A 27,115-nucleotide genomic window follows, 5' to 3' on the forward strand; every position below is an offset into this window, starting at 1 on the left:
CACAAGAGAAATCCCTTCAAAGCCGCTCGTAGCCAGGGCTGGCCGTGGCCGCACGTTTCTTCCCCACAGCAGTCCCCGGTGGGCTATGCCCCATCCCGAGGAGCTCCCGGGGCTGCCCAGGGGCTGATGGTGCGAAGCTGGAGCCCTTGGTCACCGGCATCAGTCACATCCTTCCCTGAACAGTCCGCTTTGGTCTCCATGTAGCTGGCAAGGTCTGGCCTGGGGCTGCAGTGGGGCTCCGTCTCTGCCGGAATCCAGGAGGAAGCTCCGGCAGTGCCAGATCTGCGAGGGCTGGAAGGTGCCTGTGGCACCCGGGATGGGCAGTGGTGCCCAGCGCCCGGTGCTGCCCTCACAGGACTCAGGGCACGGCAGCATCCCCGGAAGGGCTGGCACCTGAAGCCACCCACAAAGCTCCATCAGTGACACCAGGGCACGGCAGGGCCGTCACTGCTCCTGAGCCTACCAGACAATGCTCTTACCGCAGAAATAGCTGCCTTTTCCCGCAGTTTCCAGCCTCGGATGTGCCTCTGGGACAGCTTTCTGGGCAGCATCCCGCTCGTGCACACTCCACTCCTCTTGCTACAAAGCTGGGAGCCTCCTGGAGTGGAGCTAAGGGCTCTGTTTGGGACCCTTCACCAGAGACGCTCCAGGAAGAACCTGCTTGCTATTTTCAAAATGCCCTTACATCCACAGATGGCCTTAAATTACCCCAAAAATGACAGAGGTGCTTAAGCATCACTCTGTAGTTGTACCTACATTCTCCCAGCATCATGGTGGGTGTAGGAGCCATCTCATCCCTGGAGTGGGGTACACAGTCTGGGAACTGGGCATGAAGGGGCCAGGAGAAGAGGTCTGGGGAGCTGGGGAAGAAGGGACCAGGGCGGGCAGGGGGCAAACAGACCCCAAGGCAGTTGGGGCTCCAGGGTATGAGCTGACTGGAGGAACAAGAACAGTGTCCTGTTCCATGGTGCCGGCTGCAGGACCCAGCAGGGCCTGACCAGTTCCTCTCTCCCAGAGCCACTACGTGGCCTGCATGGCTGCCATCCTGAGCCAGATGGACAAGGACCACTACAGCACCTACATCCAGGCGTTCCCCTCCCGGCCTGAGCTGATGGTGAGTGCTGCCCCACGGCAACACCGCGCCCTCCGGCACCAGCACCTCCCTCACTGCTTCCCCTCAGAGGGCACTGCAGCCCAGCACAGCTCCTGACATCTCTCCCTCCCTTGCAGGACTTCCTCATGGAGACTTTTATCCTTTTCAAGGACCTGATTGGGAAGACGGTGTATCCCGGTGACTGGATGGTGATGAACATGGTGCAGAACCGGTGAGGGCGTGGGGAGGGACCTGCAGGAGGACACTGGGGCTGGGTGTGAGCACCTGGGATGCCTCAGGGCAGGTGGACACTTGGAGCGTGGCTCTGGACGTGCAGGACTGGTGCGCTGGACAGTGTTTGGCTGCACTGAGGTGGGCACAAAGGACCTCCCACCTCCACCCCTCTGTGGGACGATGGTGGGCATGTGGATGGTGGACACGCGAGGCTGGGCAGTGGGCACACTGGTGCTGCCCTCACTCAGCACCGACGGCCTCTCACCCCCAGGGAGTTCCTGCGTGCCATCAACCACTTTGCCACAACTTTGACCGAGATGTTCCTGAGCAACAGCAACTTCGAGCTGCAGGTGGGTGAGCACTGCCTCAGTCCTGGTTTGGGCCAGGGGGATTAGGAAAGGACCCAGCCCAGACCCCAGCCCACTGTGCCACCCAGGCTGGCACTCATCCCTGTGCTTCCACCACAGCTTTGGAACAACTATTTCCACCTGGCCGTGGCTTTCCTCACGCAGGAGTCCCTGCAGCTGGAGAACTTCTCCCCCGCCAAGCGCAATAGCATCCTGGGCAAGTGAGTCCCCACTCTGCCCAGCCGGCCACACCTCGGGTCCCTGCCCTGGGCTGCCGCCATGGCACGAGGTCAGGGATTTTGGGATGAGCCAGCTGGGCTGTGCTGCACCCGGAGCTGCAGAGCAATGCTGACTGACCTCTGTCCCGGCAGGTATGGGGACATGAGAGCCACGATTGGAGCGTCCATCCGGGACATGTGGTACAGCCTCGGTGAGCCACGCTGTGGAGTGATGGGGAATTTTTGGGTCTCTTTGGGCTGATGTCCATCAGCACCGTCCCCAGAGTGGCTGTGGGGAGTGGGGTGTTACTGGTGTGGGCATGGGAGCCTGTGTGGGTGCGAATCTGCCCCGCAGCCCTCCCTGTCCTCCCAGGCCAGCGCAAGATCGAGTTCATCCCGGGCATGGTGGGCCCCATCCTGGAGATGACGCTGGTGCCGGAGCCGGAGCTGCGCAGGTCCACCATCCCCATCTTCTTTGACATGATGCTCTGCGAGCACCGGCTCACCGGGAGCTTCAGCCGGGTGAGGGACAAGGCTGCTGCTGGGGGACCAGGATGGGGTGGGATGTCGTGGGAACCACCCACGCCAGGGGAGTGGCGTGGCCTGGGAACGGGGACCAGACCCCTTTCTGCGGGCAGTCTCTGAGGAGGGGCTGCTCCAAGCTCAGCCCATCCTCGTCCCCTCTCCGCAGTTTGAGGATGAGATCCTGCGCAGGCTGGACAGCGAGGTGGAGGGTGGCCGGGGGGACGAGCAGTACATGCAGCTTTTCAAGAGCATGTGAGTGTGCAGTGACATCCCTGCCACCTTCTCCCCAGGGCGTGACCCTTTGCTGTCACCATTGCCTGCCCTCCCATCCCTCCTCATGCTGTGCCCTGGCCCGGAGTGTGCCACGGGGGAAAGGGACCAGTGAGGAGGATGGCTGGTGCCTGAGCACCGTTGTGTGATCCCTGCACACCTCTGCTGGCCCTGCCAGCCAGCCCCTGCCTGCCCCAGCTGTCACCTCTGCCCCAGTGATGCCCCTGCCCTAGGTATTACCCTTGTCCTGCCCCAGGAATTACGCTAGGCCTTAAGTGATACCCCTGCCTCAGGTGATGCCACTGCCCCAGGTGTCATTCCTGGCCCAGGAATTACTCCTGCCCCGGGTGATGCCCCTGCTCTGCCCAGGTTTTGCTCCTGCCCTCTTGTGCTGAGCAGGGCAGTGGTGGGAGCACTGCAGAGCTGGCTGTGCAGTGGGACCCGTGTCCTCTTGTCCTCCCCAGCCTGCTGAGCTGCTGCCAGAGCCACCCTGAGCTGGCCAAGCCTGGAGAGGACTTTGTGAAGCTGGTGAGCGAACTCCTGGAGCGGCTCTTGGACTACCGGGCTGTCATGAATGACGAGAACAAGACCTACAGCATGAGCTGCACCGTCAACCTCCTGGTGGGCGCTTGTGCCCTGCTCCAGCTCCCTGAGGCTGGCAGGGCTCATCCCCCTGTCCCCAGCTCCCTGGGGCAACCAGGGCTTGTTCCCATGCTTCCCCAGGTCCCCTGGGCTGGAAGGGCTTGTCCTTGCATCCCCCCAAATCCCAGTGGTGCCCCTGGCACAGCAGAGATAGGGTGCACGTGGTGCCAGAAGCGACGTCCCTTGGGAGTCACCGTGCAGCTCCCCAGGGCCGTGGCAACCCCATCCCTGCATGGGAATGGTCCTGGCAGCACCACGACCCAGAGGGTGGTAGTGTGGGGGGCTGTGGCATGTGCCACCCCTGGGGCCACTCAAACAGCCTCGTCTGCCCTTCCACAGAACTTCTACAAGGAGATCGACCGCCAGGCCATGTACATCAGGTGAGCATAGCCCTGGGGACACCGGCAGCACCTGGGGTGGGGTGTCCCAACCAGTCCCAGTGGGATGGGGGTGGCAGAGCAGCCTGAGGGGCAGGGTGATGGGGCTCTGCCTCCAAACTGTCAGGCCCCACACATGGGACTGTCACTCCCCACGCATGGCTCTGTCACTCCCAGGTACCTGTACAAGCTGAAGGATCTGCACATCAGCTACGAGAACTACACGGAGGGAGCCTACACGCTGCTGCTGCACGCCCGGCTGCTCACGGTGGGCACGGGGGACTCAGGGGGACTGTGGAGGGTGGGCAGCCCTGTGGGCATGGTGTGACACGTCCCCGTTCCCTTGTGCAGTGGTCAGAGGAGTCGAATGCGGCCCCCGTGCCGGGCCCGCACGGCCCCCACCTGCACACCCAGCGCCAGCTGAAGGAGGCTCTGTACAACCAGATCATTGAATACTTCGACCAGGGCAAGGTGAGTGTGGCCACCTGCCCCTACAGACCCTGCAGCCTCTGAGCCCTCGCAGCTGCAGGGAGCTGGGCTGGCTTAGAGCAAGCCTGGCCCCCTTGCCACCACTGTCCCCTGTTCCAAGCTCCCAGACCTCACCCTCAGCACAGCCCCTCACTCTCCCCACTGCTGCAGTGGGGCTGGAGCTGCCCTGCAGTGAGCCTGGGCTGGATGGTTCACCCCACAGCCACTGTCCTTTGTGTGTGTCCCTTTTCCCTATCTCATCCTGTCCCATCGCATCCCAGCCCAGTCCTTGTACTGCCAGGGGCCAGCAGCTCAGACAGCTCAGGACAAAGGCTTGATGGGGTGGGCTGGGGGGCTCCATGACTGGAGATGGTGGGAAGCCAAGTCCTGCTGCTGCCCACTGGACCACCAGTCCCCACAGGAGAGCCCTGTCCCCCTCCTCATGGCGTGCAGGGGTGCAGGTGCCCCCACAGGCAGGGTGGTCTCTGCTGGAAATCCCTGGTGCCCCCTTCCCCAGCTCACCCTGCACCGGGGGGCCCTGTCTTGGCCCCTCTCTTCTCCAGATGTGGGAGGAGGCCATCCACATCTGCAAGGAGCTGGCGGAGCAGTACGAGAGCCACGTGTTCGACTATGAAATGCTGAGTGACATCCTGGTGGGTGCCTGGCTGGGGTTGGGGTGGCTGCTGGCAGGGCAGGATGGCAGGGATGATCTGGGGGGAATGGGGGGGTCTTCAGGGCCCCATCCTGCCCTCATCCTACCCCTCTCCCCTGCAGCAACGAGAAGCCAAGTTCTATGAGAAGATCCTGAAGGTGCTGCGGCCCAGCCCGGACTACTTTGCCGTGGGGTACTATGGGCAGGGCTTCCCCACCTTCCTCCGGGTAAGCAGAACCAGGAGCAGCTCCACACCTGCCACCTCTGCACCCGAGGAAACCCACTCCTCACTGGTGTCCACCTGGGTGTGGAGCTGTGGACCACAACTCTGAGTGTCATCATCGAGCCCATTCCTTACTCAGCATCTGTCCCCTCCACGTCTGTCCTGGAGATGTGTGTCCTGGGGAAAAGGTCAGATGGTTTGCACAAGTCCAGTCACTCTCCCCGCATCCCTCCATGCTGCCACGTCCTTATAGAAGCCACTGAATTTGTCAGGCAGGATTTGTCCTTAGTGACATTGCTTGGCTGGCACCAGTCCTGATTCTCCATGTGCCTGCTTCCTTTTTCCTCTAGTTTCTGGGTTTGGGGGGATATTTTTTTCTAGAGGGGGGGTGTCTCCTGCTTGGCAGGGGGTTCAGCCTCACCAGCACCAGCACCCCAGTTCTCTGGGCCTCGCTGGCCCTGCTCTGTGGCAGTGGGATGAGCTGTCACCTTCCTCCCCTGCAGAACAAAGTCTTCATCTACCGGGGCAAGGAGTATGAGCGGCGTGAGGACTTTGAGATGCAGCTGCTGAGCCCCTTCCCCAATGCTGAGAAGCTGAAGAGCACATCACCCCCTGGCCAGGACATCACCGACTCCCCAGGGCAGTGTATCCTCTGTGTACAGGGATGGGGCTGGGAGGGTGGCTCGGTCCCTGTCCATTGCTCTCCATGCAGGAATTCCTGCAGTGCCTCTCTGTACCCCTGGGGTTCACCCCTCGGGGCCCTGGAGCCCCTCTCCCCAGCAGCCCCGTCCTCCCCCAGTGCGTGCCCATGGCTCCTTCACTCACACAGACATCCAGTGCTTCACCGTGCAGCCGGCAGAGGAAGCCAAGATCCGGCTCAAAGGCCAGAGCATCCCTGAGCAGATCACCAAGTGAGTGTCCAGCTCAGGGAGTCCCTGCTCTGCTCCGTGTGGGTGGGACACAGTGGAGGTCCTCTCCCATCTCTGCCCCTTCCCTCCCCACAGCTTCTACAAAGCCAACCACATCCAGAGGTTCAGCTACTCACGGCCCTTCAAGAGGGGCCCGAGCGATCCGGACAACGAATTTGCAGTGAGTGCTGGGAGGGGCTGCCAGGACCCCCCGCAGGGAGGGACAGGAGAGCTGGGGGGGCCCTGCAAGGAGCTAAGGGTCCAGAGGAGAGACGGGGGGCCCTGGGATAGGGAAGGTGGTAGTCCTGTGCCCACGGAGGTGGGAGCTCTCCACGCCATGGGACAGCCAGGGGTGACCCAGGGTGATGGGAAGAGGGTGGGGGGTGACTGCTGCTCTTCCCACAGAACATGTGGATTGAGCGGACAACCTTCAGGACAGCCTATCCCCTGCCCGGCATCCTGCGCTGGTTCGTTGTGACCTCCACTGAGACGGTGAGGAGGAGGCTGGGGGGCAGCAGGGCTCTCCCAGGGTCCTGGTGGGCACAGCCCCAGCCCTGCCAGGTCTGAGGGGCTTCATGGGGTGACATGTGCAGCCCCAGAAGTCCCTCCAGTGGGGTGGGGAGAGCCCACCCTGCCAGCCCTAACGAGGAGGGGCAGGTGGCTGTGCCAGCAAGCGCTGACCCCTCTCTGTGCACAGATCGTCATCTCCCCCCTGCAAAACGCCATTGAGACCATGATGAAAACCAATGAGAAAATCATGAGCGAGATCAACCGGCACCAGAACGACCCCAGCTTGCCCATTAACCCTCTCTCCATGCTGCTCAATGGCATCGTGGACCCTGCTGTCATGGGTGGCTTCGTCAAGTATGAGAAGGTGAGGACACCCAGGGGCTGTGTTGGGGCCGGCTGGGCACAGCCAGGACTGGCACTGGCACCATTCTGCCATCCCCAGCCTTTGTGGAGCTGGGCCAGCAGTGGAGCTGAGGAGGGTCGTTGCAGGCTTTTTTCCAGGAGTCCTACATCCAGGAGCACCCTGAGGATGGAGTGAACATCGAGAAGCTGAAGGACCTGATCGCCTGGCAGGTAACAGGCGCAGCATCCGTCTGGCAGGAACAGCTTCCCTGGTGTCCCCCGTCCCAGGGAGCCCCAAAAGTCCCTGTTCTTCCGCAGATCCCGCTGCTGGCAGAGGGCATCCGGATCCATGGGCAGAAGGTGACAGAGGACCTGCGGCCCTTCCACGAGCGCATGGAGCAATGTTTCGAGCAGCTGCGGGCCAAGGTGGAGAGTCAGTATGGGATGCGGGAGATGGTGAGTGCCACGGCAGTGGGCATGGGGCAGGCACGGCTGGGGGGCACAGGCAGTGCCTGGCACCATGGGGGTGACACTGGACAAGCCAACGCAGGTGTGGGGCAGCAGGGAGCAGCTGGCTGAGGCCACAGCCGGGGCAGGAACAGGGTGAGGGGCACTGCGCATGGGGGACCTCGGGGTCCCTGCCTGCCCCAGGAGGGAGCACAGCACTGCTGGGGGTGGCTGGCGCTGACGCAGAAGCGGTCAGAGAGGGCACTGCTGGCCTTGGTGGAGCCCAGGGATGGGCTGGGGAGGCTCTGCTCTCTCATCCCTCCTGACTGCGTCTCAGATGTTCTTTGAGGACCGGCGGAGCGGACGACCCCGGTCCATAGCCTGGGTACCTGACTGGGACCGGCTGAGCCACACTGGAGCCAGGCAAGTGCTGTGGTGGAGAGTGCTGGTTGTCCCCTCTCACCACCCTCAGCCCTCCCTGCTGAGCCCTCCTCACTCTCCTCTGCCCCAGGTGCTTCTCTCCCACCTCCCCAGTCCTCTGCCCTTCCACCTTCCCTTTGTGCCAAGTGCATCTCAGGGGTCCATCCTGCCAGGCCACCACGGTGGCCCTGTCCCTATGAGGGGCATGGAGGGGAGACACCCCATGTGCAGCTCCCAGGCTCACCTGGACACTGCTGTCACCTGAGCCATCCACTCTTGTCCCCCAAACCTCTCCTGTGGAGCTCTGCCATGGACGGTGCTGGTACCTGGCTGAGTGCAGCTGCTCCTAATGATGCTCCAGCTGGTCCATGGCATAGCCCTGCTCCTCCCTCCCCTGCTGTCCCTCACCTGTCTTAGTCACCCCACAGCACAGAGGCACCCCCGACCCCAAAGCCTGCCCCCCGCCCCTCTGAGAGCGAGGACCACAGGAACGAGCGCAGGGAGAACCGCTCAAGCTCCATCTTCGGGCCCCGGCGGCAGGACCCACGCCAGTCCATCTCGGAGCTGCCAGAGCCCAAGGTGATGCTCAGCACAGCCCTAGTGCCTCCCTGGTGCCCTGCTTGCACTCCCCTGGGTGTCCTGCTGCACCTGACCAGAGCCCCTGGTCCTGCCCACAGCACCAGCCCCCCGCCCAGATGGGACCCCTCGGGGGGCTGGTGGCAGCCCCTGCTGCAGGGAGGGCAGGAGCAGGGGCTGGAAGGGCACAAGGCTGGAGACCCAGGGCTGCAGGGCTGCCTGGCACCTGAGGTGCTGAGCCTCTCCTCTGTATCCCAGGACGAGAAGTGGAGACTCTCCTGCAACATCAGTGAGAGCAGCCTGAGCTCTGATGGGAAACAGCCCCCACCGAGCCGAGCTGCTGCTGGTGCTCAGCCCCGCACTGCAGGTACAACCTGCCAGGCCACCTTCCTGGGAGTCCCTACAGCCCCATGAGCAGGGCTGTGCCCTCCCACAGCAGCCCTAGCATATGCCTCTGTGCCCCTCATGGTGGCACAGAGTGGGAGCACCCCTGCTGAACACTCCCTGTGGGGCTGTAGCCATTGATCCTGGACCTTGTGCCACCGGGTCTTGGTGCCAAGAGCTGTTCCTGGTGGGAACCAGCTCCCTGCTCCTGGCTGGGCTCACATTCCATGGCACCTCTGTCCCCTCTGCCCAGCACTGCCACAGTCCCGTAGGCAGGAATGCTGGCCCCAACAGCCTTGGGGACGGCTGAGCCTCCATCCCACCCCTCCTGCCTGCACAGGGTCGTCCCTGTCTCCCACTGGCTTTGGTGGCCGTGTGAAAAGCGCCAGCAAGCTCCCGCCACTGCCCCGCAAGTTCAGCCCTGCGGTGTACGAGACGTTCCTGGAGCAGAGCGATGCTGCAGCAGGAGGGAAGGTACGGGAGGGGAGGCACTGGCTGGCCCTGGCCCCCAGTCCCACCACCCCTCACGTCCCTCTCTGCTCGCAGGTATCCACATCTCCAACAGTGGATGGGAACAAAAGCCCCAAGTCACCGCCGCTGCCACCACCCAAGTCCAAGCGACTGTCACAGCTCTGACCCGATGCCACCTGCAGCTGCAGTGTCCACAGGGGCCACCCCTGCCCAGAGTGCCCAGCCAGCTGCTGGACCCACGGCCCTGCTTAATTCTCACCTGCTGGAGCACCTCTTGCAGCACTGCCACCTGGAGCATCCTGCATGGCCACGGGACTCCCACTGTGCACTGCCACCTTGTGTCCTGCCAACTCTGGCTATTGCCACCCTCCCGATGTCCCCTGGGGCTGGGACCCACCTGGCCCTGCATGCTTCCTATGCCACTGGAGCTGTGCTGAGCTCCCACACATGCAGCCCCTCCCAGCCACGAGGACCGAGCTGCCCATGGACTGCACCATGACAGGGAGAGAACCAGCGATCTCCCTGGTGGCATTTCTGGGCGATTCCTGCTCCCCACTCACGGGACAGCTCCTGCTCCTTGGCTGCCCACCCCATCCTTCAGCACCAAGACACATTCCTGGTCCAGACTGCACGGGTGTGCACATGGGCCCTGGCAGCCTCACGCTCTGCAGTGCCACCTCTCCTGCCCACACCTGCCACCTGCACCAGGCAGGTGTCACTGCCCTGACTGGCCATGCCATGCTCAGCTCCTGCCTCTGCACTGCAGCTACAGCTAATAAAGGGCAAATGCCTCAGCCAGGCACCTGCATGGGGGCTGAGCACCCGTGTGAGCCCCAGCACCCACCCCTGCTCGCCCACAGCCCAGCCAGGGGCCCATCCCCAGCTGGCACCACCCCAAAGCACAGGCACTCACCCTCCTGCTGCAGGGAAGGACCCCAGGGAGCCCAGTGGTCACTCCCTAAGCCAGGCTGTGCTGGCCAGACACAGGGAGGGGACTCGCTGCTCAGCCCCTGAGCTGGCACAGGGCTCTTTATTCAGGTGGGCTCAGTCGTATTTACAGTCTGTGTTACAGGGGGACCTGGACCCGTAACCAGGGATGGGGAGGGCAGGGGCTGCCTGTGGCTGGGAGCTGCCATCAGCGGGTTCTGGTCTACGGGGGAGAGTGGGATCGGCTCCTGAGGCGAGGGCTGAGGGAGAGACACGGGGAGAAGGCGCCTCGTGCCACGAACACGGGGCCTGGGAGTGGTCAGGCTGCGCTGGTGCTGGGCTCTCCCCGCATTCCCAACGGAGCAGCGGGTGCTGCCTTCCCGGCTCCTCACAGAGGGTTGGCTGAGGAGGCTGCCAGGCGCTTCCCGATGTAGATCCTGGATTGGAGAGAGTGACTGTGAGGCACTGGCAAAGGGTGCTGGGCCCCAGCAAGCCAGGAGCAAGGGGAGATGGCAGCAGACCACTGCAGCTGCTGGGAGCAGTGGTGGATGAGCAGTCCAAATGCAGGAGTGTTCCCTCTTCCCCCAGTCCCAGGGCAAGACCCTCCAGACACTCCCCCCAGGCCCATGGTGAGACCCACAGACACTCACCCCAGCCCCAGGGTCAGCAGGTGGCTGAGCAGGAGTGAGGGGATGAAGAGCAGCAGCAGCTCTGAACTGAAAAGTCTCTTCTTCCTCCCCACTGCACCTCCCTGCAGGCTCCACAGCACTGGCTGGGGGGAGCACACAAAGGCAAATTCCCTGGGAAAAGTGCATGATTAACAGGGGCACAGGGACAGCAGCATGGGGGTCAGCAGGATTTGCTGGCAGGGGACAACAAGACTTACTTTGGAGACAGGTACCGAGGGCAGCGGGTACAGGCCCAGCCCAGGGACGCTGTCAGGCGTCGCTGCCTCCACTTGGCTTCCTCTGGCACATCCCACTGGAAGGAGACACAGGGCAGGTCAGAGCAGAGCCCGGGGGCACAGCAGGGTGTGGTGGGGGCAGCTCCCTCACCTGCCGGGAGTGGGGGCAGCCCGCTGGGGGCTGGCTGTGGGCAGGCAGCACCTCACTCTCCCCCGGCTGCTCGCTCCCATGGCTGGTTCCGTCGTCATCCCAGGCTGGGGAGCCCAGCACGAGCAGGGCCCTGCAAACAGAAACCCTCAGTCACTGAGCCCAGCCTGTGCCTCCAGTGCCAGCCCCGGCTCAGGCGGGCTCCGGAGCTCGGCTCCCCCTCGGAACTCACCCGTCACCGCTCTCTGTCTCCAGCTGGGCCTCCAGCAGCATCCGCTCCACGTCGGCGTGGCAGGAGAACGGCGAGGGTGCCAGCTCGGGCTCAGGGCAGCCTGGGCCACACCGCAGCTCCACCCAGGAGCCTGGAGGGGCTGTCAGCCCCCGCGCTGTCCCGGGCCCACCCCTGCACTCCATCCCATCCCGGCCCGGAGCCCTCCCCGGCACACCCCGCACCCCTACCCATACACCGCGGGAGCACCTAGTGCAGTCTCCAACCCGGAACGTCCCACGTACCCCAGGGCTGTTCTCCTGGGACCCACATCTGCCCCATCCCCGCGGTGCTCATCAGCCCCCCCGAGACCCCCACTGACCCAAGCCCCGGTGCACACCAGCCTGCCCGGGACCCCCGCGCTCCCCGGCCCCCGGCACACGTCAGCCCCGCAGAAACCCCGCCTGGGCTCCCCACTGACCTGCTCCCCCATCCACAGTGCACATCAACCACCCGGGACTCCCGGTGACCCAGACCCTCCATGTGCACGTCAGCCCCCTGACCCCCGGGCTCCCCCACTGTCCCGAACCCCGCGGTGTCCCTTCTCGCCCGGGTCTCCCATTGTCCCGAACCCCTCGGTGCCCCGAAGCCCCCGCTCTCCCGTCCCGCCCGGCTCCCCCAGTGCCCCGATCCCGCCCCGGTGCCCCAGTTCCCCCCGGACCGTCGTCGCCGGCTCCCGCCATGGCCCCGCGGGTGCTCCGCGCGCAGCCCCCGCCGCTGACAGTCACGTGACGCCCGCGAGCCCCCATGTAAATAAAACCACCGGCACCGGGCGCCGGTCTCTTAAAAGGGCGCCGGCTCCGCCCGCTGGGGCCCGCGAGCCGCAGCCCGCCCGGGCGCGGGGGCGGCGGCCCCGCCGCGTTGCCTCTTTAAGCGGCGCCTACGTGCGGCGCGCGAGCAGGCGTCGGCTGCGGCGCGTGCAGACCCGCACGGAGCCGGGCCGCCCCCGCCCCCCCGTTGGCCCCGCCCCTCTCCCCCGCTGGCCCCGCCCCTCGCCCCGGTGCCCGCACAGCCCGAGCCGCGCCGGACGCTGCCGCCGTTTATTTCCGCCGCCAGGGGGCGCCCCCGCCCCGCCCGTCCCGTCCGCGCGGGGCCCGCGCGCTCCCGGTGCCACCGGTCCGGCCCGATCCGGCCCGGGGCTCCGGTCAGGGGTTGCCACCGGCCAGGTCCGGTCCGGTCCGGGGCTCCGGTCAGGGGCTGCCGCCGGCCCTTGCTGCGCCGTGCTTCTCGGCGAACCGCCTGCAGGAGAGAGCGCCCTCAGACACCGCGGGGCTGGGACCTCCCGAGGGGCCTGACCGTGAACCCCTCCGGGAAGCACCCGTCCGGCCGGGAAGCAGCCCCGAGGGACTGGGACCTGGGGACACCGCAGCACGCCAGGGCTGGGCACTCTGTGGCTGCACGCTGGCTCTGGTCGGACCCTGGTTCCATTCCAAGCTCGCCTGGAGCCCATGGAAACGGGTGGAGGCAGCAGGAGCTGCTCTGAGAGAGCCACGGGACAGGTACAACAAGCCCGACAGAGCATGGACCGAGTGAGGGCTGCAAGAGGCTGGGAGGTACCCAGGGCAGTCCCTGCACCCCAGCAGATCCCAGCCAGGTTTCCCAGTCAGGGTTTCCCAACAGGACAGTTCCCGCAGCACCACCCCAGCCACCCAGTGCCCAACAAGCCCAGGCACACTCAACTTCCCCTCAAACTCAATCCTCAGTTTTCTGTACCTTCCTAAACCAAGACCCACACACCAGAACTGGCCTCTTGTCCCATGATTTGCCTCGTGGAAACCCTGCACAGAGATCAAACTCACTCCCTGTTCCCTCACACCAAGGAGGATTAACAGCGCTGTCCCTGGTGCCAAGCAAGAATGTCCTGCCCACACTGAGGGTGCCACAGTGCCAGTGGAACCCCTGAGAAACCCAGTCCCACAGGGGCTCCCATCAGCCAAACATGACTCACACTGGAGAGCCCAGTGCCCAGGACATCTCGGGTGCTGCTGGGGCCGGGATCTGGGGGCTCGAGCAGGGGGATCTGTTGGATAGCCCTGGCAGGGGGACGTGTGGGGGGCTCTCACCTCCTGGCATAGTCGTACAAGGCTCGTTTCCTCTCCTGCAAGGACAGGTGACGCTCCACGGGGGACTTTGCAAACTGCTTTGTAGCTGGCTGGAAGAGAAAGCACAGGAGCCATCAGCAGACAGATGAAGCAGGGGCCTCCTTGGTGGCTCTGGAAGAACCTGGCATGACAGGTCAGTGCTCCATGCCCCTGGCTAGTCCTACACACGAGCCACCAGAGCAGGGAGACACAACCCCAAAGTACCTTGGAAGAAGGCGCAGCCACAGAGCCCTGGATGCCAGAAGCAGCTGCAGCCTGGGAGGTAGACGGGGCAGGCAGGTCTCCAGCCTCTTTACTCTCAGGGAAGAAGGGAACTCTCCCCTCCAGCAAGTTGGCAATGGTGGTGTCTACACAGTTGGTTTGGACTGCAGGGACAAAGGGAGAGATCAGGACACTCCATCCTGGCTGCCACTGTGTTCCAGTGCAGTGGGGACAAGGTTTCTTCTTTCAGACCACAGAAGGTGCCCCCACGTCCCTGCTGCCACCCGAGTCCCTACTCACCCAGGTCTGTCCTGATGACCTCCAGGGGCACATGAGGCAGCACCTCCTTGACCTGCTGTGCCATGGCCATGACCCGCACGTCCTCGGGAGCACCCCCGGGCAGGCTGGGGGGCACCCTGGGCCGGGCTGCTGGGCGCTGGCTCGAGGCTGCAGGAGAAAGGACAGTGGGCACAGGGTGAGGCACTAAAAGTGTGCAGCCTGTCGCTGAGAGCAGACAGAGGCCCCCCAAAAGCAGAGCCCAGGCTGAGGTTCCATAGCCAGGACCCCCCCAAGGATGCCCACCTGGGGCAAAGGGCAGCCGTGACGTGTGCCTCAGCCTCTTCATGTGCTCGGTCCTGTCGGCAGCGGTGATCCGTGTGGATACCACACCCAGCTCCACGGCCAAGAGCTGTGGAATGCAGAGGAGTCACACGTAAAAACAGACAACACACACGGCCCAGGCAGCCCCTCCACGCTGGGGAGCGTGTCAGGGGTACATGGAGCCACGGTGACAGGAGGGCTGGGAACTGATTTCTCCAGGGCCTCAGGGATGCATTTCAGCGTTGCAGAGAACCAGGAAGGATCAGGAGTAGCAATATCATCCTGCCAAAACAGGCTGACAAGGAGATGTCTGGAGCTGTGAAGTACTCAGCACGTATGGGCAGGGTGGAGAAACAATTGCTTCGTGGCATTATAAAAAGGGGGTGAAAGGTTTGAACTCAATGGGAAGAGCCCTGACAACTGCAGAAAGGCTCAATGTGGGGTGGCAAATAGGCCATGAAATAACTGAGTTAGAGGCAATAAATACGTACCAGAGCTCCCATCACACAAACACATCCAGAAACGCCCTCTGCAACTCTGCTTGCACCCTGCTCTCCTCTGTGCCCATCCCAAACTGCAGCAGTCCTACACATCCCTCTCCCACACCACCCTCCTACCTCCTGAACTCGGAGCGCAAAGTCCTCACTCCGCTCGTCCGCTTGTCTGGGGACAGACGGCATCCACCTGAATGGGGACAACAGCACATGGAGCCAGCCCCGCTGGGAGCAGCCCCCGGAAACACCCTGCCATCCCCACCGCCACGCTCCCTGCTCACCCCCACACCTTTCCCCACAGGAGCACCAAACCCCAACACCCACTCCCAAATCCAGGACATGGCTCGGCTCAGAAGACAGAACTGGCTCATCAGAGCTGTGTTAGCCCTCAAGTGTAACATGAGGGATCTACAGTTCCCAGAAAGGCCTTAATGAGGATCCATGGCCATTTACATGGAAGTAGAAAACAGGTCACCCAGAATTCAGGAAGATAGAACCAGGGAAAGGCTTTCCTGTGCTGAAATACACCAAGCCCTACATTTGATTCCCAGTCCCTTCCACTGCCCTCATTACAGCAAAGCTACTCAGCCAGCCTGGGCTCACCCACGCCCTGGGCAGGGGTCTGGACCACCACTGCACCATCCCCCTGGACCACCCCATTCCCAAAGGATTGTAGGGACAGGCTAGAGATGCTGGGAGCCAGCACTGCTGGGCTGAGCAGCCCTGGAGAGAATCACTGCAGATCAGCTTCAAAAATACACCTGGAAACTTGAACTAAACACCTGGAAAGACTGAGACTCCTCTCCTTTCCACCTCAGAAGCTGGTCCAGCAGCTGGACATGGCCAGGCTCAGATGGTGCTGAGCCCAGCCCTGCTGTGGCACCCAGGGAGGGAGCTCTCACTGCCACGGTGACACCAAGGCCCTGCCCACCCTCAACCCTGCCCCAAATGGAAGAGAGAGACGTAGTACCTTACTTGATAAACTGTGAAGGGAACGAAGAAAGTCCAGAGCAGCTCCGCGATCCAGGAGGAGTCAGCCACGCTCTGGGGAAGAGAGCACAGTGAGATTCCACCCATGGAACAGGAGCTGGTCCAGGCTCCACAGGGGACGGAGGTGGGCAGAGCACACCTGAGCTGTGGCTGAAGGACTGGGAAAGTGGGAACAGCAAAGGCAGTGCAAGCAGGGCAAGCCACAGGGCAGCTTCACCCTCATTAGTCATCACCAGTTTTCACTGCTCCCAGTCACCTTTTCCTCCCACTAAGACAGCAGCAAGACTTCACCTCAGTATCCCCACATTCCCTCCTAGTCTGTGCCTTCAGAAAGCACCAAAAATGCCTGAAAACCTACTAATGTCTCAAAACCATGAGAATGCCTCCCTCATTCTGGTGGGAACAGCCTCTCTGTGATGTCCCAGCTCCTGCAAGCTCTCCCAGGGAACAGGACAAGAGGAAACTGCCTCACGTTGTGCCAGGGGAGGTTTAGGTTGGATATTGGGAAAATTCCTCCTTGAAAGGGCTGTCCAGCCCTGGCACAGCTGCTCAGGGCAGGGGGGAGTGCCCATCCCTGGGGGGATTTAACAGCCCTGTGGATGTGGCACTTGGGGACATGGTCAGTGGTGGCCTGGGCAGTGCTGGGGGAATGGTTGGACCCCATAGGCTCAGAAGGATTTTCCAACCCAAATGATTCTGTGATTCTCAGACAGGCTTGTGCCTGGTTTATCCCACGGCCTGGGGAGAAGAGCTGTAAATGAGAAAAGCCCCAAAAGCCCAGCCATGAGGGGAACAGAGAAGCCTCATTTCCTGGACAAACAGAACCTCAGAAGCCAAAACCCAAATGCCTGGAGTGATGCCCACAGCCAGATTTCAGCTACACTGCCTGTGCCACAGAACAACACCCTCCTGCAACATTCCATGCAACTGGAGCTGGAAAAAATTCTTTCTTAACCCCAAATTTGGTGTTTTTATCAGCCCAGTGTTTGATATATATCACACAAGTATGTAAGAAAATTTTCTATAAAACACCAGTTGAACCATTTGAAATATCACATCTCCAGTCCTTTGAGTTTCTGATGGTTTAAAATCACACCTGAAATGCACCAGGATTTACTCAGCCAATGTGCACGAAGTACAAAGTCCTGCTCAGACTCTGGAGGTAGAATTTGAGCCAAGAAGTGACTGTAACCAGCACCTCCACACAGACCCACTGTTCCTCCTGACATGCACAAGGGAAGGGATAAACAGACAGACATATAACTTGTCACATCTCTGAATTTCTCAGAGGAACCAAACCCATAAGAGCACAAGAAACTCCTTATAAACTGTCCAGAACAGGAGAGATCTCCCACTTCTCTGGAGGAGTCATTCAAAATGTAACTTACCCTCATTGCTAGAAAAGTGCATCTTCACCCACACTTGTGGCCCTCCCTGAACTCTGCCTCAGCCTCCCTGGCCTGGCAGGGGTTAACAAAGCTCTGCCAAATATTCCTGCAGTTCCCATCCCTGCACACATGACTCCTCACCCTCCCAGGGGTTCCTTTGCTGTGTCCCAGAGAAACACCAGACCCATGAGTGACAGCCATGACTCTCACCAGACCATAAATTATAAATATCAAGAAATAAGAAATTCAACAAAGCCTTGCTGAGAGCAGTTTCCCTGCCTTTGGCAGCACTGCCATTGCCCTTGTGAACTTTATCCCTTGTGTGGGGCTGCTCTTGCACCATGTCCTGTGTCTGTGCCTGGGGCACCAGCTCAGGAGCCTCCAGAGCCTGGCAGGACCTTTGGCACATGGGCCCTCTCACAAGGACTGACTGCAGCTGGTCTTTCACAGCAGGGATTCACCAAGAGGAGAGGAGACAGCACTGGCCATGGAAGCCAGAGGCACAGTGACAGCCAGCCAGGCCACCAAACATCTGTCAGACTGGCCAATGAAACCAGGGGAGTCCTGACTGGGCCAAGTTCCCAGGAAAGGCACCAGGAACAGTGTTAACCCCGAGCAGCTGTTTCTGGGGTGCCAGAACACGAGGCCAGGCCACACCACAAAGCTCCAGAGCAGGAGCAGAAGGAACAGCAGCACCCAGAGCCCGGCGCAAAGCCCACCCCACACCCTGTCCCTGTGCCCACCACTCACCACGGCCACCAACGGCCTCCGGACCTGCAGGGCAACGGGCTGGACCACATCCAGGATGGAGAAGGGCCAGGAGCTGGAAGGGAGGAATTCTGCAGTGAATGATCCCAGAGCCACCTCGAGCCATTCTGTCACAGAGTGCTGGTTCCCCAGAGCCATTCCCAGCCACCCTGCCGAGGGAATTCCCACTCCCCAGTGCCACCCTGCTGTGGGAATTCCCATTCCTGCACCTGAAGCGGAGCAGCCCGGCCCGGCCGTTGGTGGCCGCCTCCTCTGGGAACAGCAGCAGTGGGGGATTCCCTTCGTGGGCCGAGTACTCCCTCAGCGAATCCACCAGCTCCGCACGGCTGCCTGTCACTCCCAGCTCCATGAATCCCCGGGACCAGCAGATGAACCCTGGGGCACCGCTCAATGCAGGCTGCAGGGAGAACAGGAGTGAGGAGGAAACGCCACCCTTCCCACCTTTCCAGGCCCTCCTGCCCCTCCAGGCCCACCTTCCCAGCTGACAGAGGTGACAAAGTTCCTCTTCGTTAGCAAAAACCCCTCTGGGACTGAGAGTGACCTGTGTTGACAGCACTGGTGGCCAAGAACACCTTATTGCCAGGCCTCAGCCCCTGCTCCAGCCCCAGTTCCACAGGGACTGGATTCCAAACAGTTCAGACTGTGCCCTGCCTGCCAGAGACAGGCACTCCCAGCTGCCCGTGCTCCCAGTGTTCTCTCCAGCAGTCCCTGACACACTTGGCAGGACACACACTGCTCCCAGGAGTCCCTCGTCTCCAGGCCAGGGGTAAATCCATGGCTGTGCAGGACACAGGAGCTACCCAGAGCCTGCTGACTCAGGAACTCCACACACAAAGGATTTTACAGGAGAGCAGGGACAGCCCAGAACTACCCAAGCATCACCAGCATGCAGCTCCCTCAGCACCCTCTATGCACCCCCCAAAACCGCCCACCCGGTGCTGTGGGAAACCCCACACCCTGCCCCCTTATCCAGAAGGCCAGAGAAGGAAGAAGCTGCTGGGATCTGTCCATGCTTCACCAAAATCAACATTCACTGTAACAGCTCCTGCTGCTCCTCACCCTGTTCCATTTTTTCAGGCAGAGCCCAAGAGTGACACTGAGCCACAGAAAATACCTCAAGGTTAACACTCTGAGTTAATAAATCAGATCTGGAGGTGAAACCTTCCAGGATCTGAAGGAGCCTACAGGGAAGCTGGAGAGGGAATCTGCATCAGGAACTGGAGTGACAGGACAAGCAGTAATGGGTACAACTGAAAGAGGAGAAATTTAGCCTGGATATTAGGAAGAAATTTTTGGCTGTTAGAGTGGTGAGGCCCAGGCCCAGGTTGCCCAGAGAAGCTGTGGCTGCCCCTGGATCCCTGGAAGCGTCCAAGGCCAGGCTGGATGGGGCTTGGAGCAACCTGGGCTAGGGGAAGGTGTCCCTGCCCACAGCAAGCGGTGGCACTGGCTGGGCTTTAAGGTGCCTTCTGACCCTGAACATTCTGTGATACTGTGACCACTGCAAGACCAAATCGGGCAGAGCTGCCCGTGCCCCGCCCTGGGGGAGGAGCCCCGGCCGTGCCCTCACCGTGTTGCAGGAGGTGAGCAGGCTGACAACGTTGTGGTCGAAGGGGGTGACGTGGTTGGCAATGAAGACCCTGGCGCCGGCCCCGCGCAGCCGAGGGTCGCTCTGACGCACCAGCAACCCGAGCACGGAGCACATCACACGGACAATGAACCTGCCAGGGGAACAAGGATCTTCCTCAAGTCCCACCATCCGAGCCTGACACATCCAACACGAAGGGACCCGGGAATTCTGGCAGCTGGACAAACGACACTGGGACCAAATGGACATGACACATCTAGAGCAGGAATTGTTGTAGGGCCGGGACTGGGATGAGGGCAGCAAGTGCCCACAGAACTCCTGAGCAGCACACCACGCCGATCCGCGTGCTCCGGACCAGTGCCTGAGCACTCCAGAGGTGGCTGCCAGCTCCGAGCTTGCCAGAGGAAGCACCTCCAAGGCTCCTGATGACAAGGAGTCCCGAAGGCACAGCTCCCCACAGATCCTTGCCTGAGCCAAGCCCCCGCGGGTCGTGATACCCAGGGGCCGGGGCAGCCCAGCCACCCCAGAGCCGCCCGGGGCAGCAGCCGGAGCCCCCCGAGACCACGCACCGGCGCACGACGCTGTCGGGCAGGGCGCAGCTGACCAGGAACACGTGGACGCCGATGAAGACGCGCAGGACAAGCAGGCAGAGCCCCACGGGGGCGTAGAGCAGCAAGGCCAGGAGCAGGAACCCATCGGTCGGGAACCTGCAGGGGCAGAGAGCGGCCGGGGCCGCCTGAGAAGGGCCGGAACGATCCCCGGACCCGCCCTGAGGCCGCCGCTCCGCGTGGTCGCCCCAACAAGTCTTCCAACCCACTTCAGGCACACCCCGGACCCTCCCTGGTGCCCCCACGGGTCACCCCGACCTTCCCCACGCGGCTTCCGTGAGACACCCCGGCCCTCCGCTGGCCCCGCGACCCCCGCCCAGGGTTCCCGCAGTTCTCGCGCGGCTCCCCCGGGAATCCCCACCGCGCAGGCCCCGGGCGGGCGCTCACCGGTGCGAGTCGAAGAGCCGCTCGGGGCCCGGGGCCGCGGGCGGCTCCATCCCCGCCGTGCCGGTGCCTCACGGCCGCCCCACACCCGCACCCTCCGCCATCTTGCCCGCGGCCGCGCGCGGGGCACGCTGGGAGCGTGCCGCCTTCCTGGTCCGCACCGCGCCGCCGCAGCACTATCGCCTCGGCTACGGCCCTTGGCGGCCCCGACGGGCCCGGTGAGCGGCTCTGACCGCGGGGCCGCCCTGCTCCGCCGTCGCGCCGGTTATCGGCACATCTCACTGATGGCAGGACAGTAGCTCCCAGCGGGACTACAACTCCCGGCGTACCCCGCGGCAGAACGCGCTTCCGCCAGGCCCCGCCTCGGAACTACAGCTCCCAGCGTGCCCCGTGGCAGAGGATGGCTTCCGGCAGACCCCGCCTCATGACTACAACTCCCGGAGTGCTCCGCGGCCCGGCCCCGCCCCGGAGGGGTGTGGTCGCCGCTCGGCAGCATGGCGGCAGCGGCGCGGAAGGTGCGGATCCGGTGGGTCCCGGTGCCACCGGGTGTACAGCGCTGGTGCCGAGCGCTGACCGGTACCACTGAGCTGCCACCGCCCCCTCCTCCTCCTCCTCCTCCTCCTTCGCATCCTCCGCCGCCCTCCGCCGGGGGCCGGGCTCTGGCGGCGGCGGTGGGCGCCGGGGCGGCGGCGCTGGTGCTGCTGTGGGCCCGGGAGCGCCGCCGGCCCCCGCTGAGCGCCGCCGTGCCCGCCCCGCCGCCCGCCCCGCCGCCCACCTCGCCCCGCGCCGCCTTCAACTTCATCGCCGACGTGGTGGAGAAAACGGCGCCCGCGCTGGTCTACGTGGAGATCGTGGGCAGGTACCGGCACCGGGAGGTCCCCGGGAGGGATTTCCCTCCTCCCTGTGCAGTGTGGCCCCGGCCCCTCCGGGACCTCCGCCGGCCTCTCCTGAACCGTTCCGGAGGGCTCCCGCAAGTGCCGCGGGAGGGACCGACACGCGGCTGCCACACGTCGCAGCCGCCTCCGTCTCCTCCGGGGCCGTCTGGCAAAGCTGCCGTCCAGGCTGCCCCGTTACTCTGCCTCGGGAGCAGCACTTGGCATTTCCCTTTGTGCTCTGTCATGTTCTCACCATCCAGCGCCTCCGGCCTCTCGGAGCACCTCTGTGCAGTAGCTCTGCCCTGCAGCTGGGTGACTGCTGCCTCCAGCTTGGTGTTACCCGTGTACAGTGTCACTCTCTCTGCCTCACGTGAGAGGCATCAGCTGGTGCTGTTCCTGACTCATACTGGCAATAATTCACCCCAGCTGGGCTTTGGCCTTGCTGGACCATCCCATTTTCCATTCACCTCACCTGACTCTCAGTGGAGGTTGGGGTGATCGACCAGGGCCTGGAGTTGTGAGTCTGCTCCCGCTGGCAGGAGACATTCCTGTTGCCTCTCAGGTGTTTGTTACCTGCTCCAGGGCTGGGCTCAGTGTGTTCTGGCCTTGTCCCTGCACAGGTCACAGCCCCTCCTGCTCCCACATGCCTCTATTCCTGGTAGGATTGTACCTTTGTGGCTGTGCACAAGCTCTGGATTCCTACTGCATTTGTGTCTATTCTCCTGTTTGTGCAGACTCTTGAGGCAGGGAAGGATTCTGCCATCATGCTGCTGCCCGCACACCCTCACTGTTCCCTGCTGCCTCCCAGCCCTACCACTGTGCCTGTCCCTACCACTCCTCCTGACCTGTGGCCTCCTTACAGGCACCCCTTCCTGGGCCGGGAGGTGCCCATCTCCAACGGTTCAGGCTTCCTGGTGTCCCCGGATGGGCTGATCGTCACCAACGCGCACGTGGTGGCGAACCGGCGGCGCGTGCGGGTGAAGCTGGCGAGCGGCGAGATGTACGACGCCGTGGTGCAGGACGTGGACCAGGTGGCGGACATCGCCACCATCAAGATCAAACCCAAGGTGTGTGCCTGTCACAGCCATGGGGACACCGAGATGTGGGGACATTCCCTCTGTCCCGCTTTGTCCCGCTGACCGTCTCGCTCCCCGCAGCACCCGCTGCCCACGCTGCCGCTGGGCCGCTCGGCTGAGGTGCGGCAGGGCGAGTTCGTGGTGGCCATGGGCAGCCCCTTTGCTCTGCAGAACACCATCACCTCAGGCATCGTCAGCTCGGCGCAGCGCGGCAGCCGCGAGCTGGGCCTGGCCGCCACCGATATGGAGTACATCCAGACCGACGCCGCCATCGACGTAAGGGACATGGGGCACTGGGAGGGAGGAGGGGCTTGCACAGAGCACGGGGTTCTGGCTGGTCACCCTGGGATTGGCCTCAGGATGGGGCTCTCGTTGTCTGCTGCTCACACTCTCTCTCCTCTGCCACAGTTTGGGAACTCTGGGGGCCCCCTCGTCAACCTGGTGAGTCCTGCTGCTTGTCCCCTTGCTGGCTGGGGCAGGGATGTGCTGTGTGGCCCTTGCTCCTTGTCCCTCTGTGGGAGCACTTGCGGGTGCTGGGAGGCTTCCTGGAAGGAGGAGGAAGAGGAGGGATAAGCCTGGCATGAGACCCCTGTGCAGTGTCTGAGGCAGCTGGAGCTGATGGGGCTCTGGTGGAGACAAGGCCTGGCTGGTGCTGGCAGGGCAGAACCAGGGACTGCATGGACTCATCCCATAGACTCAGCTCCTGGGTCCTGCCCAGCCTCAGCAACGTCGGGCAGGACACAGGGACAGCAGCCTGGCACGGGGTGGGCGCACAGGTGGGACCCCAGGCTGGTGCAGTAGTTCCCCTGCTCTGCACGGTGATCCAGGCTGGGTAGCCCGGTGCCCTTTCCCTGCAGGATGGCGAGGTGATTGGTGTGAACACCATGAAGGTGACGTCGGGCATCTCCTTTGCCATCCCCTCCGACCGGCTGCGGAAGTTCCTGCAGAAGGAGGAGCAGCGCAAGAGTGAGTGGGGACCTCTCTGCTTGGGAGATGGGGGAGGAGGATGAGAGAGGGAGGCTCTGGACCCTTCTTCCTGAGAAAGGCAAGGAAAGTAGGAAAAGTGTTTGGGGTCTCATCTGGTGCCACAGGAAAGCTGTGGTGCTGCTGCCCTGCCCTGTCTGGTTCTCCTGTAACACTGGAGAGGGACATTCTCTGTCAAAAATCTGACAAACCCAGGGAAGCCAAGTTATGGTGCAAAATGCAACATCTGGAACGCTCCTGCTGCTACTGGGAACTGGACTGAGCTGTTGTAGGGACTTAGAATAGCTCTGGATGCTGCCTACTCTGAGGGCTGTGGGGGCTCAGCCCAGCACTGTTCTGAGCGTGTGTCTGTTTTCCAGCCATGACATTCCATGTCCTTTCCTTCCACAGGCTCTTGGTTTGGCAATGCAGAGACGAAGCGCCGATATATCGGGGTGATGATGCTGACCCTTACTCCCAGGTACCTGTCCTGACGTCAGGGGCCAACAGGACAGGGCGGGCAGGGATGTGATGGGATCTTCCCAAATAACTGAGGGTGCCGCTGGCTATGGGGTAAATGGGAAACTTGCAAGTTTCTGTACTTGTAGAAGACTCTATGAGCAGATAAAAAGTGCTCTCTCTGATAGGAGGGTGTAGCTAATTGGGGGTCAGGCTCTAGTCCCAGGGAACAAGGGACAGGACAAGAAGAAACTGCCTCACGTTGTGCCAGGGGAGGTTCAGGTTGGATATTGGGAAAATTCCTTCTTGGAAAGGACTCTCCGGCCCTGGCACAGCTGCTCAGGGCAGTGGTGGAGTCCCCATCCCTGGAGGGATTTACCGGCCCTGTGTATGTGGCACTTGGGGACATGGTCAGTGGTGGCCTGGGCAGTGCTGGGGGAGTGGTTGGATTTGATCTTAAAAGTCTTTTCCAACGCAAACAATTCCATGATTCTGTGAAGTGCCCATTGTCAGCAAGCAGGACCTGTGCTCTCACCTCCGGGAGCAGTTCTCAAGGACAACACCTGCTCTGGTTCTTTGGCTTTTGCAGTCACATTTAAGGGCCCTTCAGCTGCCTCGTGGGGCTGGTGTTGTGCCACGCTGGGCAAACACCTTTTGTGGCTGTGCTCTGCCCTGCTAAAGGTCTGGTAAGTTCCCCAGTGCCCAGCAGATGGTGCTGGTACTCGGCAGAACCCGAGGGATGTGGGAGCCTGGCCCAGCCTCCTCCTGCTTCCCTGGCCACGCTTGCTGGGACGGGGTCTGTCAGGAAGCAGCGTGAAATTCCTCAGACACGGCTCCTGGGAAGCGGGTCCAGTTTCTGCCCAGCCCTTGAGCCAGTCCAGGGAGACCACCTGACTGCCAGGCTTGTTTGTGCCCAGCAGGAAGGGCTCCCAACAAGGGATTGCTCGCCTTGGAATCGAGTGACTGCTCTGAACATGCTCAGCGGAAAGGCCGGAACCTTTCCCTGGCACAGGAAAGAGAAGCTCCGTGTTGGGCACAGGCTCAGGCACAGACCCCGTTGTTCTGTCTGTGGTGCCCAGAGCAGATAAGAGGCAGTGGGCACAGAGACATGTGAGGCTCCTCAAGAAATCCCTTTTATACTGTGAGAAGTGTGGTCAGAGCCTGGCATACATTGCCTGCAGGGTCCTTGGAGATCATCAAAACCCCACTGGACACAGTCCAGAGCAGCCTGCCCTGACTGAGCCTGCTGGGGGTCAGGTGAGATGATCTTGAGAGGCCCCTTCCCACCTTTGCTGTGTGAAACTGGCAAGGGATGGCAGCTTGCACGGGGCTGTGGGACAGCACAGTGGAGTTCAGCCACGTGGGGAGCCCTGACTGGCTGAGCAGGGACCTGACAGGAGCAGGGCTGGGCAGAGACTGAGTGTCTGGATCTGCAGGGATCTGAGCTGATGCAGTGTTTGAGGGAAGAATGCTGTCACTCTGGAGACATCCAGCTGGAGTGCTGCATCCACTTCTGGATTTCATTCAAGACGGGTGAGGAGCAGTTGGGGAGAGTCCAAAGAGGAGCTGTGAGAGATGCAGAGTTTAAATTTGGTTTAGAAAACCTAAAATCTGTGGGAAATTTGGAGAAACTGTGATTGCTTAGTCTCTAGACTTGGGAGGAGAGCTCTGCTGACACGTCTGGCAGGAAGAGGGGCACAGCTTGTGTTGTGTGTCCTGCCCATCCAGGGTAGAGAAGTGAAACTGCAGCAGGGGAGGGGCAGGTCTGACCCCTAGGAAGGGTGATGTGATGTGGGGATGTGCATCACCACAGCTCTGATCCAGCTGGCAGCTGCTCTGGGGTTCCCAGCCCTCGCTGGTGCCGTTGGGATTCTTGTCCTCTCGTTTTGACAGGAGGATGGGGATGTTTGGGGCTGGCAGCTGTGGCTCGTGCTCAGCAGGATGCAGGGACACAGGAGAGGAAATTCTGTGCCTGGTCTCTGAGCCTGTGCAGCTGCAGGGCGTGGGGTTGGGAGCCCTGCTCTGCCTCCAGCTCCATCCCTGATGCCAGTGTTCACTCTGCAGCATCCTGGCAGAGCTGAAGCTGCGTGACCCCAGCTTTCCTGACATCTCCTACGGCGTGCTGATCCACAAGGTGATCATCGGCTCCCCAGCACACCAGTAAGTGCTGCCCTGTGCCTCAGGGGTGTGTGAGGGAGGAGCCGTGGGATGTGTTTTGCTCCAGAGTAGCAGGGCTTGGGATCTGCAGCAGAAACCACCTGGGGACCTTTTCCCAGGCTGGGTGTCCCGCTGGCCGTGGCTGTAGACCCCCTGGTGGCACAGCTCCTGCTGCGCTTGGAGGACAATGACGCCGAGTTGTCTGCCTCACCCTCTGTGCACTTCATCCGTGTTCTCCCCACAGGGCAGGGCTGAAGGCCGGGGACGTGGTGCTGGAGATCAACGGGACGGCGTCGCGGCGCGCCGAGGACGTGTACGAGGCGGTGCGGACACAGCAGAACCTGGCCCTGCTGGTTCGGCGTGGCTACGACACCCTGCTGGTGAGCGTCATCCCCGAGGTCACCGAGTAGCAGAGACCACTCGGCGCTGGCTTGGAGCCGAGGGCAGGACTGAGATGTGTCCGTGCTGGCCAGGCAGGGACAGAGAGTTCATGCAGGGCTGGAAGGGGCCAGGAGAGGGGCCTGCGCTTGGGTGACTCGTCGTGCAGCCGTTCCCCTCTGTACTCGAATAAAGCACTTTTCTAGTGGCCCCCAACAGCAGTTGCCTGGTGGAGGCTGGGCTGTATGGGACTCTGCTCCTCGTGTCAGTCCCCACATGAGACCCTGTGGCTGGGGAGGAGCTGTGCCTCCAGGGACCTCCTCAGCGTTAGCGGTGTCCTGCCACCCGCTTGGTACCCACATGGGCTGGGATCTGACTCTGCTGTTTGCGTCAGGTGGGCAGCTGTTGAGCTGTGGATTGTGTGGCCTGTCTGTGGGTGAGTGCGGCCCCAGAGCGGGTCTGGAACCAGCATTACCTCCCTGGAGTGCAGCAGTGCCGGTGTGCCATGTCCCTCTGGTCACATCCCTTCTGCTGTGAGCTCTGCGACTGCTCCAAGCCCTGTGTCCACATCCCCTCCTGTGCAGCAGCTTTCCAGGCCGTGGTAAAATTGGCGTCGTGCTGGACTTGTGATGTCTGGGGCAGCATCTCCTGCCCCTGATGTCCCGGAGGGCTGAGGATGGGAGCCGGAGCCGGGGCCGGGGCTCTGCCTGTCCCGCCCCCAGCTCGCTGTCAG

At 62.3% G+C, this 27,115-nt stretch overlaps 4 protein-coding genes across 9 annotated transcripts in view; 2 read left to right on the forward strand and 2 right to left on the reverse strand.

The window, feature by feature from the left end:
- The window catches only part of LOC116444187 (dedicator of cytokinesis protein 2-like), a 45,599-nt gene extending 35,684 nt beyond the window's left edge, over positions 1 to 9,915 (forward strand). For all 4 annotated transcript variants that reach the window (XM_032109364.1, XM_032109365.1, XM_032109366.1 and 1 more), the window contains exons 29-53: positions 1,016 to 1,114; positions 1,231 to 1,325; positions 1,599 to 1,677; positions 1,795 to 1,895; positions 2,046 to 2,104; positions 2,266 to 2,414; positions 2,584 to 2,669; positions 3,152 to 3,308; positions 3,669 to 3,709; positions 3,884 to 3,974; positions 4,058 to 4,177; positions 4,738 to 4,827; positions 4,949 to 5,053; positions 5,553 to 5,694; positions 5,879 to 5,960; positions 6,054 to 6,138; positions 6,363 to 6,449; positions 6,655 to 6,831; positions 6,957 to 7,040; positions 7,128 to 7,265; positions 7,594 to 7,679; positions 8,105 to 8,255; positions 8,511 to 8,619; positions 8,977 to 9,110; positions 9,183 to 9,915. In XM_032109364.1, coding sequence (XP_031965255.1) covers positions 1,016 to 1,114; positions 1,231 to 1,325; positions 1,599 to 1,677; positions 1,795 to 1,895; positions 2,046 to 2,104; positions 2,266 to 2,414; positions 2,584 to 2,669; positions 3,152 to 3,308; positions 3,669 to 3,709; positions 3,884 to 3,974; positions 4,058 to 4,177; positions 4,738 to 4,827; positions 4,949 to 5,053; positions 5,553 to 5,694; positions 5,879 to 5,960; positions 6,054 to 6,138; positions 6,363 to 6,449; positions 6,655 to 6,831; positions 6,957 to 7,040; positions 7,128 to 7,265; positions 7,594 to 7,679; positions 8,105 to 8,255; positions 8,511 to 8,619; positions 8,977 to 9,110; positions 9,183 to 9,272 — 2,637 coding nt within the window. In that variant the 3' untranslated portion in view covers positions 9,273 to 9,915. The remainder of the gene's footprint in view (positions 1 to 1,015; positions 1,115 to 1,230; positions 1,326 to 1,598; positions 1,678 to 1,794; positions 1,896 to 2,045; positions 2,105 to 2,265; positions 2,415 to 2,583; positions 2,670 to 3,151; positions 3,309 to 3,668; positions 3,710 to 3,883; positions 3,975 to 4,057; positions 4,178 to 4,737; positions 4,828 to 4,948; positions 5,054 to 5,552; positions 5,695 to 5,878; positions 5,961 to 6,053; positions 6,139 to 6,362; positions 6,450 to 6,654; positions 6,832 to 6,956; positions 7,041 to 7,127; positions 7,266 to 7,593; positions 7,680 to 8,104; positions 8,256 to 8,510; positions 8,620 to 8,976; positions 9,111 to 9,182) is intronic.
- A 188-nt stretch (positions 9,916 to 10,103) lies between these two features.
- Positions 10,104 to 12,212, reverse strand: LOC116444189 (BCL2/adenovirus E1B 19 kDa protein-interacting protein 3-like). 2 transcript variants are annotated; one of them, XM_032109370.1, is made up of 6 exons: positions 12,016 to 12,212; positions 11,319 to 11,448; positions 11,090 to 11,219; positions 10,921 to 11,015; positions 10,685 to 10,806; positions 10,104 to 10,471 (listed from the first exon to the last, which is right to left on the reverse strand). In XM_032109370.1, exons 1-5 carry the CDS (start codon positions 12,101 to 12,103, stop codon positions 10,698 to 10,700), a joined length of 552 nt encoding a protein of 183 aa, XP_031965261.1. In that variant the 5' UTR covers positions 12,104 to 12,212; the 3' UTR covers positions 10,104 to 10,471; positions 10,685 to 10,697. The 2 variants fall into 2 exon arrangements, with proteins under 2 accessions (XP_031965261.1, XP_031965260.1); XM_032109369.1 differs by having other exon boundaries at positions 10,685 to 10,834; positions 12,016 to 12,210.
- Positions 12,213 to 12,380: 168 nt separating this feature from the next.
- AUP1 (AUP1 lipid droplet regulating VLDL assembly factor) lies at positions 12,381 to 20,604 on the reverse strand. Its single transcript, XM_032109140.1, has 12 exons — positions 20,478 to 20,604; positions 20,052 to 20,189; positions 19,465 to 19,615; positions 18,107 to 18,294; positions 17,880 to 17,952; positions 15,722 to 15,795; positions 14,875 to 14,941; positions 14,240 to 14,345; positions 13,958 to 14,104; positions 13,661 to 13,821; positions 13,418 to 13,506; positions 12,381 to 12,593 (listed from the first exon to the last, which is right to left on the reverse strand). The coding sequence occupies exons 1-12, from the start codon at positions 20,525 to 20,527 to the stop codon at positions 12,545 to 12,547; spliced, it is 1,293 nt and encodes a 430-aa protein (XP_031965031.1). The 5' UTR covers positions 20,528 to 20,604; the 3' UTR covers positions 12,381 to 12,544.
- Positions 20,605 to 20,688: 84 nt separating this feature from the next.
- HTRA2 (HtrA serine peptidase 2) lies at positions 20,689 to 26,633 on the forward strand. 2 transcript variants are annotated; one of them, XM_032109141.1, is made up of 8 exons: positions 20,689 to 21,333; positions 22,212 to 22,416; positions 22,507 to 22,701; positions 22,834 to 22,866; positions 23,283 to 23,391; positions 23,800 to 23,869; positions 25,912 to 26,007; positions 26,249 to 26,633. In XM_032109141.1, exons 1-8 carry the CDS (start codon positions 20,969 to 20,971, stop codon positions 26,412 to 26,414), a joined length of 1,239 nt encoding a protein of 412 aa, XP_031965032.1. In that variant the 5' UTR covers positions 20,689 to 20,968; the 3' UTR covers positions 26,415 to 26,633. The 2 variants fall into 2 exon arrangements, with proteins under 2 accessions (XP_031965032.1, XP_031965033.1); XM_032109142.1 differs by lacking the exon at positions 22,834 to 22,866.
- The last annotated feature ends 482 nt before the right edge of the window (positions 26,634 to 27,115 follow it).

This window comes from Corvus moneduloides, chromosome 5 (assembly GCF_009650955.1).
Source record: "Corvus moneduloides isolate bCorMon1 chromosome 5, bCorMon1.pri, whole genome shotgun sequence".
In the NCBI taxonomy this organism is placed as follows: Eukaryota; Metazoa; Chordata; class Aves; order Passeriformes; family Corvidae; genus Corvus; species Corvus moneduloides.

Coding starts and splice junctions, on each gene's coding strand:
- AUP1 (XM_032109140.1), bottom strand. CDS start 20,527: ATGGAGCCGCCCGCGGCCCCGGGCCCCGAGCGGCTCTTCGACTCGCAC. Junction 14,105..14,239: donor ACGGCTGCCCTTTGCCCCAG/GTGGGCATCCTT, acceptor TTTCTCCTGCAG/CCTCGAGCCAGCGCCCAGCA. Junction 12,594..13,417: donor TTGTACGACTATGCCAGGAG/GTGAGAGCCCCC, acceptor TCTCTCCTGCAG/GCGGTTCGCCGAGAAGCACG.
- LOC116444189 (XM_032109369.1), bottom strand. CDS start 12,103: ATGGGGGCTCGCGGGCGTCACGTGACTGTCAGCGGCGGGGGCTGCGCG. Junction 11,449..12,015: donor GGCGGGAGCCGGCGACGACG/GTCCGGGGGGAA, acceptor CAGCCCCTCCAG/GCTCCTGGGTGGAGCTGCGG. Junction 10,472..10,684: donor CTGCTGACCCTGGGGCTGGG/GTGAGTGTCTGT, acceptor TCTCCAATCCAG/GATCTACATCGGGAAGCGCC.
- HTRA2 (XM_032109141.1), top strand. CDS start 20,969: ATGGCGGCAGCGGCGCGGAAGGTGCGGATCCGGTGGGTCCCGGTGCCA. Junction 22,867..23,282: donor GGGGCCCCCTCGTCAACCTG/GTGAGTCCTGCT, acceptor CTTTCCCTGCAG/GATGGCGAGGTGATTGGTGT. Junction 26,008..26,248: donor ATCGGCTCCCCAGCACACCA/GTAAGTGCTGCC, acceptor TTCTCCCCACAG/GGCAGGGCTGAAGGCCGGGG.